Source organism: Gasterosteus aculeatus, chromosome 4, assembly GCF_964276395.1.
Source record: "Gasterosteus aculeatus chromosome 4, fGasAcu3.hap1.1, whole genome shotgun sequence".
NCBI lineage: Eukaryota > Metazoa > Chordata > Actinopteri > Perciformes > Gasterosteidae > Gasterosteus > Gasterosteus aculeatus.
This window is the reverse complement of record NC_135691.1, coordinates 15,813,692-15,833,406: the sequence shown is the minus strand read 5'-3', so window position 1 is coordinate 15,833,406 and position 19,715 is coordinate 15,813,692. Positions and strand designations below refer to the sequence as shown.

The 19,715-nt window shown below is 44.8% G+C and overlaps 1 protein-coding gene across 5 annotated transcripts in view; it reads left to right on the top strand.

Moving 5' to 3' along the window:
* LOC120817619 (connector enhancer of kinase suppressor of ras 2) overlaps nt 1–19,715 on the top strand; it is a 48,267-nt gene that overhangs the window by 6,658 nt on the left and 21,894 nt on the right. For all 5 annotated transcript variants that reach the window (XM_078101492.1, XM_078101493.1, XM_040174010.2 and 2 more), the window contains exons 2-8: nt 5,345–5,508; nt 10,593–10,795; nt 11,649–11,736; nt 12,895–12,936; nt 17,321–17,440; nt 17,727–17,786; nt 18,612–18,680. In XM_078101492.1, the coding sequence (XP_077957618.1) occupies nt 5,345–5,508; nt 10,593–10,795; nt 11,649–11,736; nt 12,895–12,936; nt 17,321–17,440; nt 17,727–17,786; nt 18,612–18,680 (746 nt within the window). The remainder of the gene's footprint in view (nt 1–5,344; nt 5,509–10,592; nt 10,796–11,648; nt 11,737–12,894; nt 12,937–17,320; nt 17,441–17,726; nt 17,787–18,611; nt 18,681–19,715) is intronic.

Sequence of the window (19,715 nt, the reverse complement as noted above, 5' to 3'; positions counted from 1 at the left end):
TTAACATGTGATGCTCACTACAGTATGGCATGCTGGGATTTGCTGACGATAGGGGAGGGAGAGGGCGGGGGGCATGGGATTCCTCGATTGTCTCAGATGTTTCAGGGTTGTTAACAGACATATTTATAAATTCCTTTCAAAATGAAACTTTTGCAATTTGTAACAAAAATCGAAGGCAACCTCTTTCCTTTACTTTGAAGTTGTCCTTCTGGTACTACAATTCAGGCAATATTAATCAGATAGTCACATAACTATTGCTTGATGTTAATTATAAACAGAAGGGAGGAAAGATGGGAGAGAGAATAAAGGAAATGTCTGGTTAGATAGTTGGAGCTCACAGCCCCTGAAAACCTGTTGTGGAATCCAAAGTGTGTCTCTGTAACTAATGACATGTGAGTAATTCATGTCTAAATACACAACGATCGAGGCTCCTGTTACCCATCGAGAGGTCAACACCCAAAGGCTTCATGTGGACTGTGCTGTTGCCGTTTCATTAGATATTTGCCATTAGAGTGGCACGGCAACATGAGCGAACATCCCACCATTGGCATCAGAATTTCATCAAATCGTCAATGAATCCTGATTGGCGGATGAAAGAATGTGACTTTGCATTTCCAAATGGCATACGGACTGGGCTTGTCGGGTACTGGTCCAGTTTTCTGTCACAACCACTCACACGCTGATGACAGGAGCTACCATACAGGGGGCCACTTAACCCATCGGCAATATAACATTCTCACCATTCACACACCGTAGTCATAACTACAGTTAGTTGTATGGCTCAAGGATACTGCAACGTGCGGATTAGTGGAGGCAGGGATTGATTGAAGGGTGACCCTGGTCTCCACTGAGCCGCAGTCCCCACCTTCTCAGTGGAAACTAGTGAAGAGCACAAGAAAACTGGAATACTTTGACGTGAAGTAACCAAAGTAGTTATGACACGGAGGTGTGTTCATGCAGGATCCCATAACTCACAATAAAAAGCAGCAGGAAAGAGCAGTTCCACACTTTAAATAGAGCCAGCGCTTACGAGTAGATGTTCTGAAATAGGCTCTCTCATTCAACTCAAGTGAAAAAGCACCGTGTCGCAGCAGAGTTTAGGATGCTGTGAGTCCCCGCTTCATGCAGTAATCTTATCATCTCAATCAGACTGTGGGAAGAAAAAAAAGCAGACTGTTGACAGCTGACAAACGCGCGTTCGAACGAGCTATTCAAAGTGATGGATCGCGAGCGATGCGCAGCAATGCGCTGGCTCAGCAAATACTGCTCAATGTTTAGTCCCCGAATGGCAACAGCAAAGGCATTATTTACGGGAATTGCATTTGTGTGGCCTGCCGTCGGCACACGAGCGTTGGCCCGCTGCAGTGGCTCCCTGGAATCCCCATTTCAGCTATCTCTGGCTAAGCTGTGATGAAATATCTTTTTCCAAAGCCAGCATTGCTCCCAGGGGAAACTATCAGCAGCTTACGACTTGATTACGCAGGGAGACACTTCCAACATTACTCACGCAAAATTACTTTTTGTTTGTTTCGGCTGCTCGCAGGCATCAGTATTTGATGTGTCCTGCAGTTACTGTGAATGTGAGAAGGCACTCGGGAGGCAGAGGAAGGTATTTGCTGTTGCTTAGGTACAGTTTTTGTCTAATCACATCTACATCATTTTAATATCATTAACCAACGTGCGATGTGTAATGTTGACTAACCTCACGCCCTTATGTAGGGGATTCTGTGTGTGTGTGTGTGTGTGTGCAGCATGAGCAGCATGTGCTATTTACAGCTGGCGTATGAACTCAGCAGATGAACCCAGATCAGCTGTTTGGCCTCTAGGGGAAGCCTTCTGACTCATCTGATTGGTTGGCAGCTGTGTGTCACAGCGCGTATGCATATGTGTGATTTCATGCCTCTTTGTATCCGTGTGCAGCTCGCATACACGCCAGTACATGCGGCGTGATACAACTACTCACTGCATACTTTTAAGAGAATGGCAAAAGATATGCAACTCAACAGCCCATTCCTCTGTGTGTGTGTGTGTGTGTTTTGCACAAGTAGGACATGGCTATAGTAGGAGGACTTTCCCAGAGGTAACAGACGTACTCAGCCTTTTGATTCTTTATTCATCCCCTCGTTTTATAATTCATACTAACTGTAGGTGGAGAGAGGGAATACAACAAGAAAAGGGGGAAAGCAGGCCAAACGATTAATAATTAGAAACCAGGAAGAATGCTGAAGTAGCAAAGAGAATAAAAAGCATGAAACAGTTGATTCCCCTTTTAAAGAGTCGCAACGTGCACTTAAGACAACATAATGTGCCACAACGTACAACGGGACTGCTAAAAAAAAGCGCTGCTTGAGGGAGAGGCACACTGGGAAGGACGCGTTGGAGTGGCTGAGGAGATGAGAAGCGTGCGTTGGTTTGGTTCGGGAGGCTCAGCTCCATCAAGTGTGGAGATAAAGATTCTAATTTTGATAAATAGCCACCTTCGCTTTTGTCTCTCCTCTGGTGTGTCTCATAGAATGGGAGCTCAGGAGTCTCACATTTAGAAAATCAGAGTCAGTAGCTGCAGTCTTTGCACCTCCATGTTCCCCCCGTGGCTTTGTAAAGCTGCAGGTTAGCTAAATTAGTTTGAATGGTCAGTCCATTTGGTCCCACACTGGTGAGGATTTATTAGACTACACTATACTAATTTTCCCTCCTGGAGTAACTATTTTGAGTATATCTCTGGAATGCAGCGGTGCACTTATACTTGGTGAAGAATTTGTCACTGTTTTTTGAATATTTTCAAAAAAGAAACAAAGATGCAGAACTCTATTGAAATAAGCCATCTCTTCTTTTCTGTGGTTTGTCTAAATAAAGATGAAAAAACGTGTTGGAGAGTAGACAACAATACATGTATATTTATACTGCAAAACAGACATCAGAGAGCATTTTCCAAATGACACATAAAGTGTTGGAGAGTAATTTAGTTAATTTACGCAATTATTGTACGTAAGTACAATTTAGAGATCCGTGTATTGATTTCCAATGAATCTCGCTCAGTTCTTGTATCTTGTAAAGTATTGCACATTTTTACTCCTCTACAATTATTTCACAACTAAATGTGAAATAAGCTTATTTTTGAAAAGAAACGTGGGTGTCTAGTCGGGGCCCCTTGTTGAATTTCAGGTATTTACGAGTTATTAGTAAGTAATTTCCTGTCTAAACTTGTTTTTCAAATTCAGAAGTAGTAGAAATAACAACCCGAAAGAAATAACAGAAATAAAGTACCACACGTCCTATTGAGTGGCAGTGGAGTTGTAGAAAGCGTGACGTAAAATGAAAGCACAGTACAAGTACCTCAAATTTGTATATGACTACAGTGCTTGAATAAATGTACTCAGATAACATTCTACCACATACTGCTTTTTGAAGCACTTTTATTTTAAAAGATATTTCAATTCTTTAACCAGATGAGACCAGATGTTACATGAGCACAAGCCAGTCCTCCCATGAGCCGATACTCGATTTGACATGTTTCCACAGACTTCATGCTCAAACTCGAGGTCACAGCCTTTCGCGAGATACACTTGTACATGAAACACAGGGGAGTTGGTAGCATCCAAAGAAAGGGGGGCTCAGCCCCTTTGGGGGTGGCATGTCCGCGCGCAATTGTCCTTGGGTGCCCGTATGGGGCCACGGATATGCATTGTTTCAGACAGTTCATGAATTGGTTCATTTTCACAAGACTTAGTGAATGAGACGTATTATTCGTCATTGCATCATTCACGGGGCCCGTTGAAAATTTGCTTCGTTTTCAACCAGTCTGTGCATTGACTTTACATGGAATCTACTCACGCAAGTAATTCACTTTGCTTTCGCTGTGAAGGTATCATAAGAAAGCACCCCACCCCCCATAGTCCCCGGGCTTTATATTGTTAAGTATGATGATAGGCTATTGGATTTTAATTTGAAGGGGGAGAAAACATACAAACCAGAATCCACGATCACACGTAGCATGTCAGAGTTATAAATAACTTGTGAGAAACAGTTTAATTTAATTACGTTTTTTTTTCCAAAGCCAATAATGCCAAATTATTTGGGGGGACTGAAAAAAATAAAATAGGCCCAACCACTCCCCTGGTGAATCACATACCAACATGTGTGATATGAGTGGTCGGCCCACGGGGGATGTATTCCATTAAAACATTTCCACTCGTGACTCTCCAAAGCAGAGCCTCTTACAGACGCGCAAGAGTCTCAATTGCTCCTGTGGCTCTGCGCGTAACGAGATTGTTTGTCCGTGTCACTCGGGCTCTGTTGTGTCCTATCGCGCACCAAGAGGAAGAGGCCCTCTGCTCCTCCTGTGTGGCGACTGTGTTAAGGTGCAACCACACCGTCACCATCTCCTCCCTACGGCATCCGTGGTTCCCCCACAGCTCCGCCTGGCTTCAACAACACCCCCCCGAATAACAACAGCAGTCGTTTTAGTGTGATTGAAGTGTGAAGCGTTTCTGTGTCCCGGTGGTTCCACTTGCGTGGGTTTGTGTATGTAAGTTGTGTGTGTGTGTGTGTGTGTGTGTGGATTCCTCTTTTGTTTTTGAGTGTGCTCATTCTGGAAGCCAGCTTGTTCGTTGGGTCTGCGAATGAGGTGTGCTTTCCGCAGACTCCGTTTGGTTCGAAGCCCGAGGCTCACACTGATCAATAGCACTCCGGACCCTCCGCGTCTGTGTGCGGCTGATTGGCTCCCTCCGTGGCAGGCGGCCACGGCTTAACAGCGGAAAGTCATACGTCGATATGTTAGTCACATCTCTGCGGCTATATTTTGCACACACCCGTAATCACTCAGAAAGTAAATGCCTGAAACTCAACACTTCTGCGTACTCTCAAAACACTGAAAATGCATTGCTTTGAATTCTTTTGCATGTAACAGTACGGTGTGAAATCATTAACCCATATGGGCAAGCAAAAAACAACAGATACGTGTCTTCTAGGTTCCACAGTGGAAAAGTTGCAAATAAAGCAGTGGTGAAAATGCTGCCTTAAAGCTGGTGTTTAGCTTTTGTTTTCATCTGGCAGACATTTTGCATTGAGTATCTGTGTGTGTGGGGGTGTCTGCACTAATGCCTTGATGCTGCTGCTACGTGGTCCAGGATTCACTGCAAAAGTTGACAGACAGGAACTCCAATTTGGATTCAAGTCTGTAATAAATATTTCCTACTTTCTTTTCAATTTATTTTTTCTCTAAACCACTAATCGGACGAGTTGTAACATTTGATCCTTTCTGACTGAGGCTAACCGGCAGGCCCTTTATTATACACAGCGATTCAGTACTACGTATCAGCCGTGGCTAATCTGTGTGTCTCCACAGGTCTGGATGACTGTCTCCAGCAGTACGTGAAGAGTTTCGAGCGGGAGCAGATGGGGGGAGAGCAGCTGCTGCACATCACACATCAGGAGCTTGAGGAGCTGGGTGTCACCCGAATAGGACATCAGGAGCTCATCCTGGAAGCTGTCGACCTCCTGTGCGCTCTGGTCAGTCACTTTGCCCCGTTTCTCTCGATGGGTGACACATGGGAGTGTTTGATGTATAGGCTTTCACGCGCAACTCCAGCTCTTTGGTGTGTGTGTGTGTGTTATTGTGAGTCATGTTGTCCAGATGTATACTGCATGGATAGAAGACACACATAGCCTGATTCTTAGCCCAGTAGTGTTAAAAGGCTTTGATGCTACAAGAGGCGACGCTGCAGCAACATTAACTGCAGCACAGAGGTGGTTAGAAATGAAGGCTGGCGGCTTTAACGGTGGAGCGTTAGTCAGGTAGCTGGCTGCAAAAGGCTGGTGCCCAGTATGTTTAGCAACACTGCTAATCCGTTTTTGCAGTCTAACTCTCCATTCGCACAGTTGTTTTGGTAATTCTGTTAATTTTTGAACGTAGTGAAATAATAGCTAGAAAAATGACCCCTTTTAAGTATTATTTCATTACATCAGAGGAGTGGAGGCGGAACAAGCTATGTAATAATAAAGCTTTATATTTCTCATACATATCTCACTGTACTATATTTATTTAATCAGTCGCATTTTGATACATCTGTTTATTTCTGGCTCCTAAACTCTCCTGTCATACATCAATAGGTGGTTTTGATTGTCATGCATGCGGCAAAAATATTTTGGCTCTATTTCCCAGAATGTTTAAACTCAAACATGTACATAATTCAATTCCCTAGACTAAATGTCATGTTTGTATTTTCACTTTACAAAGCACTTATTAGCCTTCTTCTTCAATATCTATTTTATTAAGAGGAATTGTCAGCAATCGTAAGACTAAAATCCGCGGGGGGAACTAAACGGTATAGAGATCGAAAAAGCATGTTGCTAGTTAGCATTTAGGATATTCCTTACTGGTTCCAGTGTTAGCGCTTAGCTTGACAACTGCAGCCAAAACTGTTTGTATGATTATGATTATTGATATTCAAGTTTGCCAGAATTACTTACTAAGTTAACTTAACTACTGAAGAAATTGTCACATGTGGAGATTTATACGTTTAATTCCCCCCCACGGTTATTGATATTAGTTATGAGAAATAGCTAGAAAACCCCCCCCATCTTTTTCTTCTTTGTGTGTAGGGCCTCGGTCACTGCTGGCTGTATGTGCAGTGGCCCGGCTCAGGATTAGGGAATTATGGGGAATTCGCTGCTCCTCTCCCAGAGAGAGAGAGAGAGACAGAGACGAAGGGAGAGTGAGAAGGAAAGAGAGAGCCGGAGGAGGTGAGAGAGTATGTAGAAATAGTACGCAGGATGCACCTTATCTCCCAGGCACACATGGCTGGATTAGTTTGGGCTGTTTGAATTTGTGCCCGTGTGCCCGTGTGTGTGTGTGTGTAACTGTGAGTTTGTGTGTGTGTGTGCACGCTAATCAGCATCCCCTCTCGTTCAGACGTTCCAGCCGGGGAATGAGCAGCTATCGCCACGTGTCCTCAAACTGGACACACGGCACACAAACGTATGCCAGGTAGACAAGACACACCAGTAAACCTACTGCTTAAAAGATTATTCCAGTTCATCACAACTTAGGTCTGACTTTATGTAGCTCTTATTCCCATCAGATAAAATAACCACGGTAATTGTTGCGATACGGGGAAGAGACTTTGACCGACACCATCGTTGGAAAGTTTGTAATGACCTGTTAAAATTGCTTTTGTTCCTCTGCCCTTCAACTATAACTATACTTACAGCAACACAAATAGAACAATTCTGACACCAAATGTGTGAATAATAATGAGTTGATTTAAACTTATATTTAGTCGGATATCGTCCCTGAAGCATTGGTACAATTTTCGTCCAAATAGCCTTTGATATGAATTTGTTTTAAAAGAGGTTTTGACACTAGACCTATATTGAAGTTTGAACTGGTTCTTCAGTTAACTGTGGTTCCTCAGTCCATATGCGTGTATTCCCTGATCCAATTCTAACTAAAGAATTTGTTTCTGAGGACTTTCTATAACAATTTAGGCCACGCTCACTTAGAAAAATCTATCTGTAGTCTTGGCAGGTTTACAACTTCTCTGTTCATGCCACTCCTCATTTCTGGCCCTGTTGGACTTTGCTGGAGAAAAGTTACACTGTTTTTCAAGTGTCCCGATAATGAATGCCAAAATGAAAGTTGTAATAAATCAAAAATGATCCTTTGAGATAGCCAAGGGAAAGCGATTGTTCCCTGACCTCCCAAACCTCTCATTAGCGGCACTCCCCAGGTAACAAAGGGACGAAGGTCAATAGTATACTGGTAGACACCTATTTGGATCATAATGGCCGATTCACTGTCGTCAGCTATATAATCCATCATAACGGCAGCGAAACTCTGTTCCGCTGGCTCAACCGTTATAACCGCAGTAGAAAGGGGGATCTTCTGTGGCCATGGATCAATGCAGGTTTCAAGCGCTGACTGAGCTTTCCGTCTCTCTATTAATGTGGAAAAGGTCCGTCTTTTATGCCTATGCAACCCAGTTTTGCCCACAGCGTCTATGCAAAGTAAGTTTGGGTGCAGTGAGATGTGGTAGCGGGCATCTGATTTAAGGATAAAAGAAACAAGGGCGCGTATTGAAGTTACATTGAAGAAAAGAGCTTTGCTAAGTTACTTTGAGATAGCCCGGCTTCATGTTTATATTGAATTTATTCATGTATTTTTCATTTAGTCTCAATGAAAAAAAAGAAGGTTGTCATCTCCTCGTGTAACAGATGAGAGAGCTTTCCACGTGGGATCCTTTGCCGTGCCGCCTTGTGTGACTCTAAACTGTTTGATTCGTTCATTGAACAGTTGGCCGTAATTTATGTTTCTAGTCCTTTTCATCTCCATGCACATTATACCGGTTTCCTCAGATGTTCCATATAGGAAATCTTAAAAGAATTTCATCTGTGGATTTGCCCCTATAGTCTGTGAGGGAGCATCTCCGGTTATCGCTCCACCTCTTCGCTCACCCCTCCTTCTCCCTCTGTTCTCTCTCTGATTTAAATGTACGTGTGCATGTTCCTCTCTAATGAACCCAAATGTTCTCTCTTCACAGATGAAGGATAAACAGACTATTGGTGGTCAAACGTCATTGTGGCCTCTCCAAACACCTTTTTGAAAAGAATTCATACGCAGTTGTTATTTTCACATTTTATTATTATTATTATTTTCACATCCTCATGTGTGTCAGGATGTGCTGATGGTATTTTGAACAGAGATGGATGTAATCAGAAACCTGGCTGCTGGGCAGATGCACACAAACCGGAGGTGGGAATTGTAGTGTTTTTCACAGAGCACCTCGCTCGATGGTCCTGTGCGGGAATTGTTTCTTCGTCGAGTTGTTTTTGCTCAGCAACGAAATACGTGTTTTAAAAATAATAGGACATTCCTAACAATTGTAGCTGGACCTGTTTTGGTCTGCAATAAAAAATTTAAATTCACATTCAACAAAATGTGTCTGCCGCTAGTTGAGCAGCCCAGAACCCTGATCTGCCAAGCACACAAACACACACAGTATCAATATTCTCATGATTAATAGATGTTATATACAGCACGCTACACTTTGGTGTGAGAATGTAGCAAGGCTAATCAATGTTTCACTTTGGAAAAGAAAATGATTTAATACTTTATGCTCAAAGAGTTCATACACAGTGCTCGAGTTTGATTGTGCGAACAAGAATGGTAGAAATAGTCAGCATGGAGGAGAGGCCACTCCACGCATGGTTGCTATGGCAACCACATTGACGTGGAGGTGGAGGGAAGGGGATGCGGGGCGGGCAGGGGTTGCTTAATGGCATCGCCCTGTTACAGTATTGATTTGACACACACACACACACACACACACACATATGAACGTACTCAAATTATTTCTCTCTCTTGCTCTCTACACACTACAGACACACAAACAGAGCATACCCCCCCCCCCCCCCCCCGCTTCATCTCAACACCGTGTCCCCCGGAGAGGGACACGCGCACAGCTTCCGATCGAATTGCAGGACAAGATAATTGCAGCTGTGCAAACATGTGCGCTCCAAGTTCATGTATACATCTACATTCTCACAGATCACATTAGATTACACAGAGCGCAGCGCATGTACGACCCAGTTTCAGCGAGATGCATAGCCGGGTGCTCTCTTCTTCTCCCTCCTTCTCCCTCTCTTGTCTTCTGCCTCTTTCCTCAACTCTCTCTCTCTCTCTCCCTGCTGCCGCTGTGAAGCCCTCTCTCCTTTGTAGTCACCGTGGTGGTGACTGTAGAATGGCTCTAGAGGCAGAGGAGGAATAGATACGTCTAGCTGAGCCGCTGCATCTGACTCTACAAGGATACGTGTGTGTGTGTGTGTGTGCAGCTTTATTGTCAGCAGGAATCAGCTCTGTCGGGCAGGACATGACTGGAGCTGCCTTGGGATGCTGAGTGCGATGGTGCTTAGTGGGTCGGTTTGTGTGTGTGTCTGTGTGTGTATTTTTATTTAACAGGGCCACGGTGCAGTAAAGAGGGACTGTTACAGGAAAAATGCAAAAAGAGATTCAGAGATTCTGGTTTTAGTTATTTACGCTCAGAAGAACCCCAGATGGTCCGATCACAGTAAATACCCTTACAATACCACCTAATCGTGGAAAGGTTATGCACATACACACGTAAGCATTTACACATGTGTAAATAATGTTGTATGTATTCCAAAATATATTAAAGTGGTTTTACATTACTATGTTATGTTTGTTTGTGGAGCCATAAAGGATTCAGGTTCATTTTGGTCCGTTTTACGACCATTTCTTTCTGTATACACAGTACGAATAAGTGAATCTATCAAGGTAAGAGGTGTTTGTGCTCATATTTTTTTACTTTGGAACGAACCGAGCAAGGTCTCACTCACGGCTTCCATTCTCCAGGCTAAGTTACCACAACCTGATAGGAAATATCTGACAAATACGAGGACGGTGCGATCTTCTCAGCTAACTCTCGGACAGATTCCACATTTTTGCTGAATAATAAATGATAATAAGCTATAAATGTCCACACACGCTGCGTTGCAAAAGCAGCCATTCATCGGAGAAGCAGCGATGAATACGTGTGACTCTGCTCCTCAAACGAACCCCTCTGCTCGTCCACCAGAACTACGGCCTGGAGACGGAGAACCTGCGGACTCTGTCGCATAAGCTGAACGCCTCGGCGAAGAACCTCCAGAACTTCATCCTGGGCCGACGGAGGGGCGGACACTACGATGGACGCGCTTCTCGGAGGCTACCTAACGATTTCCTCACCTCGGTGGTGGATCTGATCGGTGCAGCCAAGAACCTGCTGGCCTGGCTGGACAGGTAGCGACCGCACATAAAGCAACACTTTGGAAATGATGATGATAAGCACCACGATCTAAATGTTTGAATCCTATCTTAATGTAGGAGCAGGAAGACCTGCTATTAGAACCAAACATGGCCGACATCGAGTAGTCAAACAAACACGCGGGACTTTCAAACGTGTGCGTTGAACACGTCACTTTCTGTGTCCTAAACCTACTTAATTCGAACACTGTTTCGTATAGTAACACATCATGAACTTAGGTTGTTTTTATTGTCTATTGTGCTTCTTAATTACATTTTCTGGTGCACCAGATATTTTTACGCTTCCTACAGAATCCTAGTTCACAGACGGGGAAGGAAGAGTGTTTTTATGTTCTTATGTTGGCCATTAAGAAGTGGAACCACACGAAACAAAAAGCACTTGAAATAAAGTGATGTTTGAGCTTCAGGAGATCCCTGTGTTGCCGCACGATATAAACCCAAATATTGTTGTTTGTCTTTATCACTTGCTCATGTGCTCCGGGAGGAGTGTTTTTATTGGCCTCTCTCCCACTGCCCGATCACAGCTTGTTGCACTGTTTGCAAATAAATAAACAAAATCAAATAAAAACACCAACATGACAAAAAATCACATCCCCAAGATAATAAAAGGAACTTTCTATTTAATAGAATGGCAGGATATGAATTGCTCAAATCATTTAAGTGTGATTTGGGGGGGTATTTCACCTTGGAGAAAACAAAACGCTGTATTTCAAACAGGCGCTTTTGATTAAAAAAAACCCCAAACAATATATGGAATATTAATATGGATATCTAATCTACAAAAGTTCTTCACATTTCCACACGTTTTTCTCCCCCTTGTCTGCTTCAGGTCTCCCTTCGCCAGTGTGACAGAGTATTCATTACTGAAGAACAACATCGTGCAACTCTGCCTCGAATTGACCACCATCGTGCAACAGGTGCCTCCACACACTCTCACGAAGGACGCACACAATCCACCTCCTCCGTCGCCGAGGCACCGACGCAATAAAGGTCACCATCGTGAATTGAACCGGCAAAGCTAAAACGGCTTTTGGAATCGGAGCAAATGCTGCTCACGTAGATTGTTTTGATCTTTAGATTTCACTGGAGGGGGGGGACATATGGCCACTCCCACCGGCCGTTTGCAGCGCGGCCGATGGGACGGGTTGATCTCTCGTTAACCGCCGTGGGCAACGTGCTCATTGACTCACTGTTGGACCACCACCTCTTCTTCACTGGTGGGCCCTAATGGAGGACGAGCTGAGGCTCTTTCATCCTTTCATTTCCTGTCCTCCTTCTGTTCCCCCTCTGGCTCACTCCCTCGTGTGGACACATTTGACACATTTACACGCACAAATGCACTGTTCAGAAAATGAAACTGGGAGTGTACTCACATACACACACACACACACACACACGCTTGATACTCCAGAAATGTCATTGTTGGGACAGAAAGTATGCCCGCTCTCCTGGACCCCATCCACGTCCTTCCTTCCGCTTACAGACTGCGAGAGTGTGTGTTGTGCGTGTGCCCGGAGTGAGTCCTGGATCCAAGCAGATAGCACCCCGCCACCCCCACACATACAAGGGCCGGGGGAGAGGGAGGAGAAAGGGCCCCCCCGGAAAGGTCCGGAAAGGTCCACAGTGGGCCAAATGAACATGTTGGCTGGGCTGCAGCGGCGCAGACAAAGGTGGCAGCAGCGGCCGCAGTCATGCTTCAAACGGGTGAATTAACCCGCTAGCATGTTCACGTGGTGGATTCAGTGGGCTGCTTTCCCAGAAATAGATTAACTAGCAGCTTTCGATAATAACAATCTGTCATGTTTTCACATCCCCCAGTCGCTGCAAGCGGCAGAGCAGATCCAGGACTAGTTAATCCAATATTTTTTGTCTGTCATGTGCATAATGCAGAAAGTTAGATATGGAACAGCTGACTGCTAATGTAACTGTCATAAAAGTCGTCCATCTTTCCTCCTGTTGAACGTCACATTTCTCTTGGTTTTTATATTTGGAAAAGGAAAAAATCGGAGCTCCCAGACTTGATGCTTTCTCCATCTCATGTTTTGTTCTTCCTTCTTTCTCTGCCCATTTTACAGGATTGCACTGTGTATGAGACAGAGAATAAGATTCTTCATGTGGTAAGTATCTGCTTTAAAATCTGCTTTAAAAAAGTTTTTAACCTTTCCATTACCGAGAACAGCAACGGGGCCCGATTGCATACTGCACCCTAGTGAATACAGTTAAGTCAGATTTTACATTAAGATCTTATTTACAGGATCAAATCAGTGTTTTGAAACATACGCTAAAGTTAAAAAGTTCAACACCCCTCTTTAATCTGTGCGTTAAAGAGGAAGATACAGACCGTTAGCTTAGCCTGGATAAAGGAGTAGAAACAAGGGTAAGACACCTACCCAGCTATACCCCTAAACGTCAGCAATCACACGGTATCCCATCATATCAGCCGCACAAACCCGTTTTGAAAAAGAAGCCTGAAAAGGGGAGCAGTTGCCAGGAAACCAGCAGCGACTCCAGGAAGTTACCGCTCAGCACCTGGAAGCAGTCCGGTCATAACCACTTACAAAAGCAACGATCCTACATACAAAACAAAAGTATCATAACATGATAATTACACGTGAATGACTGATTTGTGGCAGTGGGAGGATTTTGTTATCCCTTGACAGCATCATCCACGCCATTTAAAGCCATTTAATGAATTCCTATCTCTGTTGTACAGGCTATTTTTTCAATTTTGGTTTCGATGACACTCCTTATGTATGTGTCAATGCGCACACATGTTTGTGTGTGTGTGTGTGTCTGCATGCACGTATGCATGACGGAGAACTGTCTGTGTCCACGTGTGAAACCAAGTGAGCAGCCAGTGTCTGATCCAGGCCGACAGGCGGATAAGAGACTCTTCCTGCTGCCATTCAAGGTCAGGTGGAGGAAACCAAATCGAATGTTAGCGGGGGGGAGTTCAGAGAATCATATTTCAATATTTTAAGCAAAGAAATGAATCACACATCAGATGTTCTATCAATATACAGCACACATGCTAATGTCTTACATACTTTGTTTAACCAAAGCCAAACGTAAGTCTGTATTGAAGATGGTTGTGTCCTCTGGATTTGATACAAGGTGACTTCCCCCTTTAGCTTAGCCTCGTTTACCTCTGTTGTCACAGGCCCGTTAACGACACAAGACGGCGACATCAGGGGGACTCAAATATTGAAATAGTTCCCGCATGTGTGTGCAACACATAAACAACCACACACACACACACACACACACACACACACACACATTCCCTGGGTGCGAGACTAAAGGCTACTCATGACTAAGCCTGTTATGTGTGGGAGGTTCATGTGTGAAACAGGGAGACCGTGAAGGGAGGTAGAGAGAGGCGGAGGTGTTTGTCCTGCTGACCTTGTTTACTACTGTATGTGCTTGAGAAATTAATTAGGAGAACAGACAGGCATGTGAATATTTATTCATATATATATGTAGATAGATAGTTCTACATCCTTTCGATCAATACGAAGGTTTTCACAATAAAACTGAGTAAAAAGAATGAAAACTGGTTGTTTTTAGAGGTGGAAATGTAAAATTAAGATCGAGCACCGAGTTGTCTTTGAAGAGTTTATTATAGCATATGCAAATGATCTCATAACATACAGAGATCAATGGTCTCCACGGGATAAGAGCTCGGCATTAGTTACATTTAGCTTTCCTACCGTTGCTCTGACGATGTAGATGCCACATGCTGATGTGGTATCTACTTAGAGTAGGAAGCTGTCGGTTAGAAGTGGAACAAAGAGGTCAGTTAAAGGTTTGATGAGACCTGAGAGTTAAACCGAGGTAAGAACAATTATATTTATGCAAATAATGTAGCAGACTGGCGGACGTGCACAGTGAGAAATCAGTCATCCAAAACATTTATTTCATACTTCCCTCTGCATATCAGTGGGATTTCTACTTTGTATACAGACATAATTACCAGTCAATCGATCTAGCCTTGTTAAGATCTTACTTTGGGTTTTGTTTATGTGTAATGTTTTTGCTTTATTTTGGATACTTGGAACATGCTGCCAAGCCAGTGAGATGCCGCAGAAAACTAAATCTACCTAACTGACTAACCAACTTATTCTGACAAACCTCCGACTAGCGATGAAACAGTATCTGCTACCTTTGACAGGGAAAATGATCTTTACTTCAATCATTGATTTCATCAGATGCACATGCTCATCTTTTGGAATAATGATATCCAAAAAAGGGCCGTTATTTATCGTATATAAAATGAGCCGCATCCCATCCAGCCCCTACATTAAACCGTTATTAGTTATTGACATAATACCCATTGACTGTAGAGACTCTAGAAGGACCCATTTTACTTGTGTTGTTTTTACAGAAGGACAGAAAGCGCTGTTTTAAACTCAGGTCTTCTTACCTGCTGGTGTTGCTAGATCTGAAAAGTGATTTATGGAGCTTAGCTTAGACCAACCTACAGTACTGGGGGGTCTCTGTTGTGCATAGAGAGGTTCAGACACTGTTTAATGCCCCGGTCAGCTCTGCTGTATCGTTACTGTAGCCGTAGTTGTGCTTTTGTCAGCTTCTGCTTAATAATGCAAAACCCACTGCTACTCTGCTCTCCTCCAGACTACGGCCTGCAGCAATTAGATGGACGGGGATAAAGTTGGGTGTGTATGTGTGTGTGTGTGTGTGTGCAAAGGAGATAAGATATGAGCATTTGTGAGTCTGTGGGTCTGATGGAGCGTGAAGTGTGTATGAGTGTGTGGTTGTATGTGCATGCATGCATAAGAAAGAGAGGAATTACATAAGACTGTCCTAGTTGTGTGTTTTCCCCCCTTCCCGTTGTTCTCTCCCCTTTCCTCCCTGCCTCTCCCTCCACATCTCTCCGTCTTGCATCTCGGCTGCAGGTTTTGTATTTTCCACATCTGCTCAGGCGCGTGGAGCAAAGCTACACCTGTGCAGGGGGCGCGCGGTAGAGAAGGTGCAAGTTAATAAGGGAAGTAAGCAAGGGTGAGGAGGTGGGTGGGGGGTGGAGGGGTGGAGTTTAATCCATTTGGCAGCGTACTACGGCTGGCTTTCTGTTTGACTGCTCTTAAATCTCGCGCCAGCCAGCCGCACAAGTCAACCGACCCCATAATCTGCGCTGTGATCCCCCGGAGGCGTGTCAGATCAAGGCCGGGGGGTGTCAGGGCTGGGGTATTTCGAGGGGTATCCCAGTGGTAGGGGGCCTTTTTGTCTCTCGCGCCGTGTTAATCCCTGGTCAAGGCTTATTAGTCCAGTGATTAAAGGGGATACATGTACAGGCACAACTCTGTCACTGGCCGTGGTTTCCAGCTGGGGACTCCACGTGCTATTTATAGCTCCATAGGCGGGATCGGACACGCTCTGCTTCCCCGTTTATTTCTCTCATGTTTCCTCCTTTCTGTTTTGTTTCACAAATTGTAGCTTGTTCGGTGTCCTATGTAACGTGGAGCCTACACATACACATACACACTATAAACTAAACAGGCCGTGTAACGTTTAAATAACTGACCCAGAAAAGGATGGAAGTGTATATGTGAGTGTGTGAGTGCGAGTGAGTGAGACACAGGGACAGAAAGGAAGAGACGCAGCATAAGCATCAAATAGCCAGCTCACTGGAGATCCTCCACCTTTTCTCTCATGCTGAATGAATCATACGCTCTATGCTGTAGTGTGTGTGTGTGTGTGTGTTGAAGATCTCCTCTGCTCACATCATCAACCATAATCCGGTAATTGCTCATTAAGATTGAGATCAGAAGATTATTTTATGCAGGGTTCATCCCGTCGTGCTGCTTGTGTGAATGCAGTCAATCTATATTCTCTGACACGTACATCCGTTATGTCCCAGCGTACGCGGGGTCGTGCGCGTGTATGTGTGCGCGGCAGGCAGCGATGCGGTGAGGCAGGATCACCAGGGTAACGGTCTCTGTAAGGCCGCTGTAGTCATGAGGCACGATTAGAAGGCAGCGATGATGCTGAGCATAAATTAAACGTGCGTGCAGGACCAGGCCGACGAACGGCTGGTTTGGAACAAAGGCAACGTCAAGCCCTTTTTTATTGAGCATAGACAATGTGACCACACTACAGTGTGTCGAATTAAATTAACCGCCCCCCCCACACCCTCCCTTTCCAAAAAAAACAGGACAACAAATCTGCGCTCGGTAATTTAGATGTTGTAAAATGTCATCGGGGCACCTCGGGGTTGTCTGGTATAGCTGATGTGTGTCTCTGTCGGTGACAGTGTCTTGGGGACATGGTCATGGACACACTGAGACAGGAAATAGTTTGTGTGCTGGAGTGATGCAACCATCTGATGAAAGGATTTTTGCCTCACCTCCTCCAGCGAGGTCACCAAACGGGTCGCGGAACCAAAAACCAATCTCACTAATTTTCCTCTTTTTGACACTCACTCTCTCTTTCCTTCCTTCCCTAAATTGTCCTTTGTGCCTTTCTTATCGCCGATGCCGTCTCCAGTGTAAGACCTTAGCGGGGATATGCGACCACATCATCTCCCTGTCGTCGGACTCTCTGGTCTCCCAGTCGGCCCATCTGGAGGTGGTCCACCTCACCAGCATCATGCCCAGTGAAGGGCTGGTAAGGACGCAGCGCAGCTCGCACACACACACACGTACCCACCACAGATGTTTTTAAAGGTGTAATCATCACTGTGTTATCAAGTGTTATCGCCACGATTCAATGATAGTGCTTTTACAAGACAAGGAATACTACTGTAGTTCAAGATCCAAGGTATGATAATATGCAACGGCTGCCTTTTACACGCATCTGTTGCTGGGTGACTTCAGGAGGAACATGTGAGACTTGAACATTTCCTTGTGTCCTCTGCTATACCGCCTCGCCCCCTTCCCTCCCTGTGTTTCAGGGGATGTATATCAAATCAACGTATGACGGGCTCCATGTTATCACTGGAACCACAGAGAATGTGAGTTTTTGTTCCATTCAGTAACTCTACACTTCATGGTCTCAAATTCCACAATGACAATGAACCGTTGCCCACAGCAACATCTCCTGAACGTGGTCCAGGGGAGAAACGGATTACAAAACCGTCGGGTCAGATTGTAACATGGTTTTCTATTCCGAAGAGGGGAAAAAAGGGAACACTGATTGCTGATCGTTATTAATGATGAGATGAGACTATTATTCTTCACATCTTTGTTAAAAACTGTCCTGAGGTCAGTGTGAACTGTCAAAAATTCAGTTTTACACTTTTATTTGGTTATGTCCAATCATTACAATATTTTGAAGTGTATTGTTGTTGATGAAAACAATCTTCATTTGTAGTTTTAATGATGTGTTATAAGCTGATTAGTTGTTTTGTTAAGCAGTCAACTCATAATTCCAACTATGCAAGTTGCTGTAAAAACAACTGGATTTATATGTTTTTTGCTAAAAGCGACACATCACACATCATGATGACGGTATAATCGAACCTCCACACGTTACTCGTAGCTGCTAACGTTCCTCCTAGCTTTCCTCCTACTGATTTTAGCACAGGTCTATTCTTCACAATGTAACGCAGCCCTTAAAAGCATTAATGCTCATTTCAAATTGCTACTGAATATGGGCCAATACCGGTTGACAGTAAAACTTCACACCGTGGTGGTTACGTTTTGTCAAATGTGTGCCAAACCTTGGAAGGGGCCACAGGGGATCATGCATCGACTAAGGTCGGTTACACCACTGAGGTTTTCCTATTGTTGGACGCCCCCCCCCCCACCCCCCTCTCCCCAAATGTCTGCCTCTACAGTCTCCCGCAGACCAGTGTAAGAAGATCCACGCAGGCGACGAGGTGATCCAAGTCAACCACCAGACAGTGGTGAGTGATCAAGCTTCCAAACACAGCAGCGTGCTCCCAATAAGTCACAGCAAACATAGTTCTCGTGTTTACACTGCAAACCACCTTTCCTTCTCCATCCTGTGCCCGCTGGCGCCGCGGTGCTTCCTGTCCTCTGCAGCTATGTGGGCTAATTAGACCTGCTGCGGGAGCGGATTATAGCACGATTGTTACCTTTGTTCAGTCCAGTGTGATTGTCAGCTCACTCTTTCTGGAATTTGCTCCCATTGTCGTCCCAACCCCCCCCCCCCCCCTCCCCCGAAGGAGGCGTCTGGTTTCGAAATATGAACTCGTGTTCCACTTTTGACAAGTTGTATTTCTGCCTTCGACTCTTCACATCAAAGGGAAGCGCAGAAGTGGGCAGCCATTTTAAACGGAACGGCGCCTTGTGAGAGCATGTGATTGAGCGCGCCGTCTATTACCCGTGCCGTCGGCTCCAGCACAAGCGATTTGTTCCAGCGTTTATTTGAGATTTCCGAGGGGTGGAGGGGAAGAAAAAAGACTTGTGTGTGTGTAGATTTCTCTCATGTGCTCTTCCCAGCAAGTCTTTTCTCGTATGCCTGAAACGGTGCTGTTAATTGGAAAGCAGGCATGCGGGCGCTGATTGAAGCGTGATGGAGCCGAGTGTTATCTCCCCCCCCCCTCTCTCCTCGGGGTGACGGTGCAGATCGCACCCTGTCAGCTCCAACCCCTCATTACGCCCTCCCTCAGCTAGACCCTCGCCACTCTGATTCCTCACTCTGGGGAAGGAGATAAGCAGAGTGGGAGGCAGAGGTGTGTGTGTGTGTGTGAGCGGTGAGAGTCGGGCCGAAAAGGGAGGAAGTAAAAGGGGGAAGAGAACAGCTGAGGGAAGTCTCGCAGCAATTTATTCAATCGTAAATTGAGCAGCTGATGCGTAAAGACTCTGTCAACATCACGGCTGATAGGTCCATCTAGTGAGGCTCCATATTCACATCAATGTGAATATTTAATAAATAAATTCCATTACATTGTGGAATCATTATGTGGGCCGGCCCC